The 9,716-nt window shown below is 37.8% G+C and overlaps 1 protein-coding gene across 3 annotated transcripts in view; it reads right to left on the reverse strand.

Annotated features, from left to right (window-relative positions):
- clip2 (CAP-GLY domain containing linker protein 2) overlaps positions 1-7,410 on the reverse strand; it is a 58,807-nt gene extending 51,397 nt beyond the window's left edge. For all 3 annotated transcript variants that reach the window (XM_008296145.1, XM_008296144.1, XM_008296146.1), the window contains exons 1-2: positions 6,971-7,410; positions 3,109-3,332 (exon numbers count right to left, since the gene is read on the reverse strand). In XM_008296145.1, coding sequence (XP_008294367.1) covers positions 3,109-3,223 — 115 coding nt within the window. In that variant the 5' untranslated portion in view covers positions 3,224-3,332; positions 6,971-7,410. The remainder of the gene's footprint in view (positions 1-3,108; positions 3,333-6,970) is intronic.
- Positions 7,411-9,716: the final 2,306 nt, after the last annotated feature.

The following is a 9,716-nucleotide window of genomic DNA, read 5'->3' on the forward strand; positions in this document are numbered from 1 at the left end:
GGACGATAAACAGTGCGGTTGCATTTAAGGGCGACAACAGCTGTGATTACTTTGTGCAGACAGAGGTTGTAATTTAGTGTCACTGACTGTTTGTAATGGTTAGCAGACTATTCAGTTCAGTAGCTGCACGGTCAAGTTGTGTTTAACAAATACATTGTATGCACATTACATCTTTTTATTTCAGATTTGGTTCAAAGAATAAGGCTGGTAATATTTATTACTACTGTACATGTCTGTGGCACTCAGCTAAAAGCCCACCAGCTCCGACTGAAGACATAAATCTTTAGAAAGGGGTCCAAAAATGTGGTTTTGTTTTTTGTCTCTCATCATTAGACAGCAAATTTTTTTGACCCATAAAAAAAGAAAGAAAAAAAAACTGTCATCAAGAATGCCAGAAGAAATGTGCTAATTAATTGAATTTCCCTTCTGGGATAAATAAAGTATTTTTCATTTCATTTCATTTCTAATAATGGTGAAATACTGTAACATTCAAAAACTGTAGTAACAGCAAAAATAGTAATATTTTTATTTGGTTTAAATACAGACACACAGTGTAATTTTCTGATCACATTACCATTTTGTGAAAAATAAAGATTTAGACATTTCTGTGTTTGGTTTTGTTTTATTTTACATTTAACAAATAAATAAATATTCTTTCTATGATTTACAGTCTGTAAAGTAAACAGACAGGTTAAAATCTATTGTACAACTGTTTTTAAAATAATTTATGGTTTTCAATATATATATAGTTTTCAAATAATAAATATCTGTAAAATAATGTGGGTTTGTTTTTGTTTTTTTTAGCTGATTTCAATACTATTATGCTATTATCATATATAGTATGATTACAGACTGTAAAAGAACAAATTACTATCAGTAAACACAGATTTTTGATGTGGACTTCAATTACAGTTTTTGCCTGTTCTTGTGCCTGTTATTGTGTAAGTGACTGGGTTTTTTTTCTCCTGTAATTGTAATTGTATTGGTTTTTATTTGTAATTTAACCAAACAGGGAAAATTGAAAAAAGTACAGTTAAAAATGTGTATTTTTTACGGTGTGAGTGAGTATTTACTGCAGCAGGAGGGTTTATGTAGGACACAATACAACATGTGCGCTCACACTAATGAAGGAACAGGTCACTAATTGTCCATTGATGTGTTTTTGGACAACAGCTGAGCTCTGCAGCACAAAGGACTGAATTATACCAGACTGTAGATACACAGACAACACTAGTCAACTACAAGGTAATATTCATTTCATCTTCATTATAATAAAGCTGTATTGCTTTTTCCCACCTTGTCTTCTGTGCAAGCAGATGATTCTAACTGCTGTGTTTTGATGTTGTGGGTCATAAATTACATTTTTCTAAAAGGCCTTCTGAGATCGTACGTTAAATTACAAAGTGATTTTTCTTCATCTTTTCTTTTATACTAGAAGTGATGTCTAAACGTGATGAATCTGCCTTATAACAAATGCATTTTTTGTCTGTTTAAAGCTGATTTAACAGAATTTGTTGCTGCTTGGGGGTCTGCAAACACAGACAGAGTGTAATCTTATAAAGCTGATACGCCAAAAATGCGATCAAGACTCGATTATGTAGACATTTTGAAGAAACAACAACATTACCAGTCTTGTGGGGTCATGTTTTTGGCCACTGGAATCAATCTAAGTGCAGTATTTAATCTTCTTTCAGCTCTGGTTTTAGTTTCCACCATCAGCAGAATATCTATGTAGCAGTTAAATGCTCCACTATGTCGACCAGCTAGTTCAGTTTAGTACTCGACAGGTAACATTTGATGGCTTATCAGAGCTTTTTCAATTAAAAAAAAACAAAACTGTCGTCTGCTGCAGCTGGAGATGGACCTGAGAGTAAAGCAACCAAAAGTTGTAAAGCCAAAATATTAAACTGAGAGTCACTAAAATGCTCAGATTGGCTGAGAGCAAGTGCAGAGTCAAGTGATAATTCTCTGTGGGACTCCTGCCATGTTTTCACATCATTTAATTCTCTATTAACCCTCTACAACCCCAAACACACCAGTGGGTTTAAAAGGAACATTATCTTCATGAATACTGCCAAACTTACACAACAAACAACACAACTTATCAGAGCCAGAAACTGTAAAATTAAAACGAATCATCAGATGTTTAACCTCCCAAATCTTCAAAGCTGAAATCTGTGAAATTTCATTAAAAGCACATTATTCTACATGTCTCATTCAAACATTTGCCAAAAATAAACCAGATGCAAAAGCCAGCTTCTGTAAAAAATAAAAATAAAAATTCTGCATTCCTTGGCGCCCTCATAAAGCCATGAGTGACTCAACTGTGATCAGCAGTCGCCTGGGAAAAATTCAGGGATTTCCGAGAAACAAATGATCAAAGAATTCAGCCTTTTTTTTTTCTTTTTCATGATTTATGCCATTCAAATATTGTTCAACTGCACAAACACATTTCTGAGCTCTCCCTATTTTTAGCCATGGCTGTGCTGTTTCCATAGAGGTGCAGGACTTTATATTGCAGTAAAAAATGAGCCCAAAGTGAGTAAAAAAATGTGACAGCGCAGAGGGTTAATACAAAAAATAAGAACACAGCGTTAAAAATGAATGGGAAAAAAAAGACTGTGCAAGAGAAAGAATGCAGAAAACCAAGTATGAAATCCACAGATAAGAGTGAAAAAACAAAACAAAAACTGGCCCAGTTCAATGAAGTCTAATGAAAGAGTCTCTGGCTCCAACATAATCATTCATTATGTCTTGTATAAATAAACACGCACTTATCCAAACTACTGAAAACTGGCAAGAAAAAAAAACGGAACTGGAGAATTTGGTAAATTCATTGGAAGATGGAGTTAAAGAAAAACCCTTCCCATGTGCAAAATGTGGTCCAACTGGTGGAATTCCCTTAAAAGAAGACGCTAAACAGTCCTCACTACACATATTTTTGTATCATAAAGAACACTGAATGGCGTGAGCATGTAATCGACTGCAGCTGTGTCTACTGAGTCATTTACACAAATAAATGGTCTCAGGCTCTTCCGGTGATGAGAAGAAATAACTGAGAGAAAGAAAACTTTTTTCCATGGGGGCAAGGAGACGGAAGTGACTTACTGTCTTTAGGGGCAACGGGGCTGGATGTTCCACCCGCCGAGGTCCTTCCCACCGGGCTGGAATGTTTGGGCCCGCGGCCAGGGATTTTCAGTCCACTGGACTTGAGCATGTTCATTCTACAGTAGCAGGGAGACGCCGGGACCTGAGAGCTCCTCCCTGGAAGATGAAGGCTTGTGGATCAGGCACTAGACGAGGGAGTGGCGGCCGTCGCTTTCCATGTTTAGCTGCAGGGAGGAGACAGGAGGGATAAGGCAGGAAGGACTAACAAACAAAACGAGGGGTAATCAGAGGTGTTGCAAATGTACCTCCAACTCTGAACCAGACTGTTGAAGTAGAACAACTCACAACCACAAGAACAACAGCACTTTATTCTACTTAAACACTCTCAGCTTTGTTCTTACTGTCAGAGAGCTGTTGTTAGTGTTTTAAAGGTCCCATATTGAGCCACTCTGCAGCAAATTACGGAAAGTCTCACATGTCCCCGGAATGTGTTTTTAAATTTTTCAGCTCTAAATACTTTAAAGATAGTTAATTTCACTTTGACTGTATAACTCCTGGTTCTAGCCCCGCTATAAATCGGCTGTTTTAGTGTCTGTACCTTTAAATGAGCTGCTGCTGGCCACACCCCCTTCAGGAAGTAGATCCTCTCTGATTGACAGCGCAGAGCAAAACAGTTGATGTATTTAACTTTCTCTCTGAAGGACATATTACTCAATTTACAGCCCAGATATTGTTTTTCACTCATGTTTGATGAGTTTGTTGGACAACATCACAATGATAAAATCAGAGTTTCAGTGATGGAGAGCAGCATCTTGGAAATGGCTCTGAAGCAACTGCTGGTTAACATGTGGCCTTAAAGGGCTGTGTTTCAGTCACTATTACATGCTTGGTCTGTTGTCTGATGGCAGAAACAGAAAAACATGCAAATAAGAAGAGCTTTATAGGGAATTTGGTTGTAATAAAACACAACATAAGTGAGCACAGAGAGCAGGAGAGAAGCAACAGTTTAGATTTGACTGAAGCACAACAGGCGACCCACACAGTCCTTGATTACTCGTTTCAGAGAAAAGTTTCCACCATCTCTGAATGTCCCTCAGCGTTACAGTTTCCACCGAGTTCTGACCTGTGGACATACAATTAAAACTTATGATAACGTTAGCCACATTAGCCACACAGCATGCTAACACCAAGGGTTTTCATGTTGTTGTGGGGACATGGCCATTAAAAATAATCCACTAGATCTTCAGTTCCTCAGATGCTGGAAGTGCACGAAGACTCTTGTGTTCACTCTTGCAGCCAACAGCAGAACATTTGGTGTTTTTTTGCTTCATTAATGTAGAGGGTCAAAAACAGGGAATTATAACAGGGAGCATGGGATTGGTAGCGGATTGTACAGAGTGCAGCATAACAATGCAGGAGTGTTTATCCAAAGGTTTTCAAACATTTGTGCAACTTACAGCCTTATCATGACTTGAACGTTGCTTCATTTCAAACTGTGTGCTAACTTTAGACCTGTGCAACCATTCATAGAGTATTTTATTAGCCAGAAGATAAATCTGAGGTGTTGCAAGAGATATCTGTCTTCGTTTTTTTGTGAAATACATGACAATTCTGACTCCACAAACCACTGAAAATCAAACAGTGCGAGAAGAAAAGATCACATTTTGGTTGAAAAATCCTGAACAGCTGATGCCCACAGAGGGCCACAAGTAGAATAAAAACATGGAGAACCACTGGCTGAGACGAAACCTCGCTCCTCTGATGTGATTTTATGCAGCTTCCATTCATACGACTGATCATCCTACCGGGATTTATTGACATTTAAGAATCCGAAGGATTCCACCATAACATCTCCATTGAGGACCAATAATAGAGAGAGGCTTTACTGGTAAGTAAAGCATAAAACATATTATGCACAATCATTGCAAAAAAAAAAAAAAAACTTTAAGTAATTTTACAGAATTTACCTATTTACTGAATTTTTCCGTATTAACACCCCAAAATCTTAACAAAACCGCATAAACACACTGTAAACAAATGTAAAATCATTTCCTTATGTTGTTTTTAAAGAAAATTGGAATTTCACAAATACTTCCTGTTTATTTAACAGATAAAACTGTTAAATTTCAGCATGAATATGGTTTTGAAATTAGATGCAATTAGTGACAATTGACAGAAAAGTAGTGTTGATTCTGTAATTTTACTTAAATCTTGTACAACTAGAAGTTTTCACTACAAAAATGTTGACTGAATGTGTTTTCATAAGCGTTGGTAATCCGTCGAAACAAGTTTTTATTCTTATATACATATCATTTATTACTATTATCGCTCTTTCTCTCTACATATTATAGGTAAGTTCACTGCCTCACACAATGTAAATGTAAAGATTTCATTATAAAGTCAAAAAATACACATGATCACATTTAAAATCAAGGCTAGAGCATGTATTTAAAATTACAGTATATTTACAAACTAATTATTTTCTAGTTTTTTACAAAATTTTGATGCACTTTTATTTTATTTTTTTACAGTTTCTTCACATTGCACTCTACATTTGCATATTTTTTTAAAATCACGATAACTTCTAATGAAATTATGTTCAACTAACAAACTAAACTGTGTTATGGGAACCACTGTTTCCTCCATCATTAAAGCTATTTTTATTTACCGGTCTTGGCCGACAAAAAATGTGCAGGCGTGATTAGTAGTCTGGGGAGGAGATTTAAAGCTCTGAACTGAAGATGAAGAAAAATTGACTTATCAAGCTACTTTCATTAAGCTGCCTCAACTAGTTCAAATTACACTAAATATTTTTGAGTTAATGCAACATTATTTAGTCATCGCAACCCCAAAATAATGATGGCAACTAAAAACGTTTACCTAAATCACTAAATTAGCATATTTATCTTGCAGTCATGGGAATAGACTCCTTGGATTACTTATCTGGCTATGAATATGTCCACCAGAGGACACAGAAATGCTGCCGTACTACTACTAATGCTGCCTTAGTGCTGCTGAGCAAACCGTGGAGCATCTCATTGACTATGAACCAAACATGGCTGCACAGAGAAACTCCCACAGATCATAGCTGACATCATGTCTGTGTTCAGTCTATTTCTGACAGTTGTTGGACAAGTTTAGCCATCCAGCTGCACAATTTAAAGTGTTTTCATCGTCACATGTGTCACAGTAGATTAATTTATTATTAATAATTGCGCTTTAGTGCTTTATATATCCTTTCTTGGTCAACTTATCAATTTGAGCAGAGTAATAATATGACTGAAAGCCAATGTAGGCCGGTGCCCAAGTGGAGCATGGCCTACAATTCATGGCCCAGAGCCCATTAAGAAGATATAATGCTGTTAGAGCTACAATAAACAACGCACATCTGGCTGAGGATTTGAAACTAGACATTAGGAATTAGAAGAGAAGGCAGCCAGATTCAAAGCTCAGCTCATTTTCCATCTGATTTACACTCATCCAGGTGATGGAAAAAAAGGAGATTTTTCATTTTTAGAGCAATCAATCACACCATCATACCCCAAACCTGTGGTGAATGATGGTAAATGAAGTAAAAATAACAATAAGGCCCCTGAGTGAGTGGTGTCTGGTGGCTTTTCTGCATCAAGGCCTGGCTTCGTTTTTTTCCCCCCAGTCGACACCTGATTTCAGTGAAAACAGGCTGGAAGGATGATAATGCGCACCTCAACAAAAATGTAACACAACGCCAGTTTGATCCATTGTTGTAGCGACTGCGGCAACGTGGTCTAGACTGCCCTTCACTTCCACCCTCTGCGGGCTCAACCTCCAAGTGAAAATGGCACAAAATGAAAAGCGCACAAAACGCACGAAAAAACCTCACCTTGCTGTGTGAAAATTCAGCGTCCGAGGGGCGTCGGGCAACTTTCAGTGTCCTGCCAGGGGTAGAAACTGGGGGGGATTTAGCCGCTGCCACTCCCTGGGATGCAAATATGGATGCTGAGCAGAAACTGAAAGGGAGAGTCAGCGTGGATCAGCGGATGATGGCAACAACTGCACACAGTCAGCGGCGCGCCGGTGATGGTTTTAGCATGTAGCCTGCCGGTTCATTTCCCAGCAGCAGGAGGATGATGATGAAGGCTGAAGCGGCCACAAGAGCGAAGATAATCGGCGTCTATCGCTGCTTCACAAGACGAACTCTGGCTCACAGCTCCGAAGCGTCTCCGAGAACGAAAGTCAGCATCAGCAAAAAGCAACTTTACTGCCGGCTAAACGTGAATTTCCAGATATTTTCCGGGGCCTCTCCTCTGGTCTTGTCGGTGTTCCCACAGTAGTGTGGATTTGTTGCCTCCCTCTGACTCAACCCACCGGCTACACTGAACAAAGGGGCTGGGAAGCAGAGCCTCCTGGGGGAAAGACAGGGCAGACTGCTCATCTCTGCAACGATCTCCGTTTGAAAATATGCCAATCTAACCTCAACCGTGCTTATCCGTCAAAATGAATGACTCACAAAGACTGACTCAGTGCTGTTTCCAATCACTTGGCCTACTCTAATATTCGGCATACATAAAACCCACAAAGCACCACTCTCTGTGCTAATATTCCACATTTATGAAGCTTCTTCTTGTGTTCTTTTGCCACCTTTAACGGTGCACGTATACAACAGGGAGTCACGCGTAAAAGTTAATTTTCGCACAAATAAAGTGTTGTTTGAACCATTATACATATGCCGAATTAAAAGTGGGATTCTTTTGCTTCAAAATAATATCTAATTCTTACAAGGCGCTTTAAACTTTAACAAAAAAGTAGGAAAATATTAAATAGAGTAAATTCTAAATGAAGTTTGGTGCCTTTGAGGCCGAGCACCGGTCAGCTGTAGGTGCAGAAAGCACACCGACAGATGTGAGATGTCTGATACGTGTAGTAGGTATGAAGGGACACTAAGGCCTGCCGTGGGCAACACGTGAACCCTGTGACACGCGTGGGCACTACATTCTCATAATTTTCTGATGGAGTGGGCAGGGCCAAACCGGTTCATACGGTACACGTCTGTTCTTCAGGCCGGATTCAAAGCGTTCTGATTGGTCAGTGGAGCCAACAGTGGACTTTAAAGCCGCTGTGATTGGTCAGATGGTCTGCAGCTGGGCGTGTCCAGTTTGACAGCTGTGCCGCGAAACAGAGACCTCTGCTGCTGAACACACTGATCCAGTCCACATCTGCCAGAGATCTTGTCTCATTTCAACGTGACAGGTGGCATTTGATTCAAACTAACAGCTCTTACTCTGATTTTCATTCATTTTATTTCATTTTATTTATTTATTCATCCATGTTTTTATTTATTTTTTTACATAGCCATTGTATTGTCCATCACAACAAGAAAACATGGCAGAATAGGAGTACGAGGAAGACAAGTCTTATAAAACGTGCCCCTATAACAAAGAAGACATAAATGAAACATAGATGCCTTCAGTCAGATTTTTAATCACAGTTTGTTTTGCAGACATTTCCCTCCTTTCAAAGGTCTCAGAAAAACACCTGAATAGTTCTTTTACTGGATTAGATAAGGACATGTGTGAGTTTAATGATGTCACCAAACAGACAAACTTATTTTTTAAAACAGCTGTCAGCTTCTCTTCAAAAAGAGACATTTATATGTCAAACAACGTCTTCCAGTGAATATCAAGTTTTTGTGCCGTGTTAACATGACTATATGGTGCTTTATGTGTGTATATATATATACACACTTACACACAATTGAAACCAGAAGTTTACATACACTGTATAAAAAGACATAAAACCTTTTTTTTTTTCACCGTATGACATTAAATCAGACTAAACTTTTCCTGTTTTAAGTCAGTTAGGATTACCAAAATTATTTCTATTTGCCAGAATAATGAGAGAGAGCATTTTTTAGAGATTTTTTTTTATTACTTACTTAGCATTATTTTCATATACAATTGAAACCAGAAGTGTACACACACTAAGGTTACTATGCCTTCAAACTATTTGATGAGGATGCCATGGAAGCTTTTGATAGGTTAATTGACAATGTTTGAGTTAAAATTCTCTCTTTCATTACTGATGTTTAGCAAATAGAAATAATTTTGGTAATCCTAATTGACCTAAAACAGGAAAAGTTTAGTCACATTTAATGTCAGACAGTGAGAAAAAAGGTAATATATCTTTCTATACAGTGTATGTAAATGTCTGGTTTCAACTGTATAGATGTACACTGTTGCTCATAAAGTTGGATTTTTTTTTTTACCTCTTCTCATGAAATGAGTGTGACAATGCGATTTATTCTTGATAAAGTGTATGACTTCTCAAAATTTTATTGATATCACAATATACATACAATACACATAACAGTAAAATTTAGAAACATTTAACTTTTACAAACTGTGGATTCAGGCTTAAACAAAATTGGGGGTATTGAACAATAGGATTAGGGGTTTTATTTCAATTATTCAACCATGGTCATGTAATAGGAAACACATTTCATTGGGATTTCATGCAGTAGAATGTACAATGTCAGGGTGACCAAATGTCCTGTTTTCAAGTCCTGTCCTGGCCGTCCTGGTTGCTTCTTATATAGTGATGAAAATGTCCTGGTTTAAATGTATTGAAAT

This window comes from Stegastes partitus, unplaced genomic scaffold (assembly GCF_000690725.1).
Source record: "Stegastes partitus isolate 25-593 unplaced genomic scaffold, Stegastes_partitus-1.0.2 Scaffold1103, whole genome shotgun sequence".
In the NCBI taxonomy this organism is placed as follows: Eukaryota; Metazoa; Chordata; class Actinopteri; family Pomacentridae; genus Stegastes; species Stegastes partitus.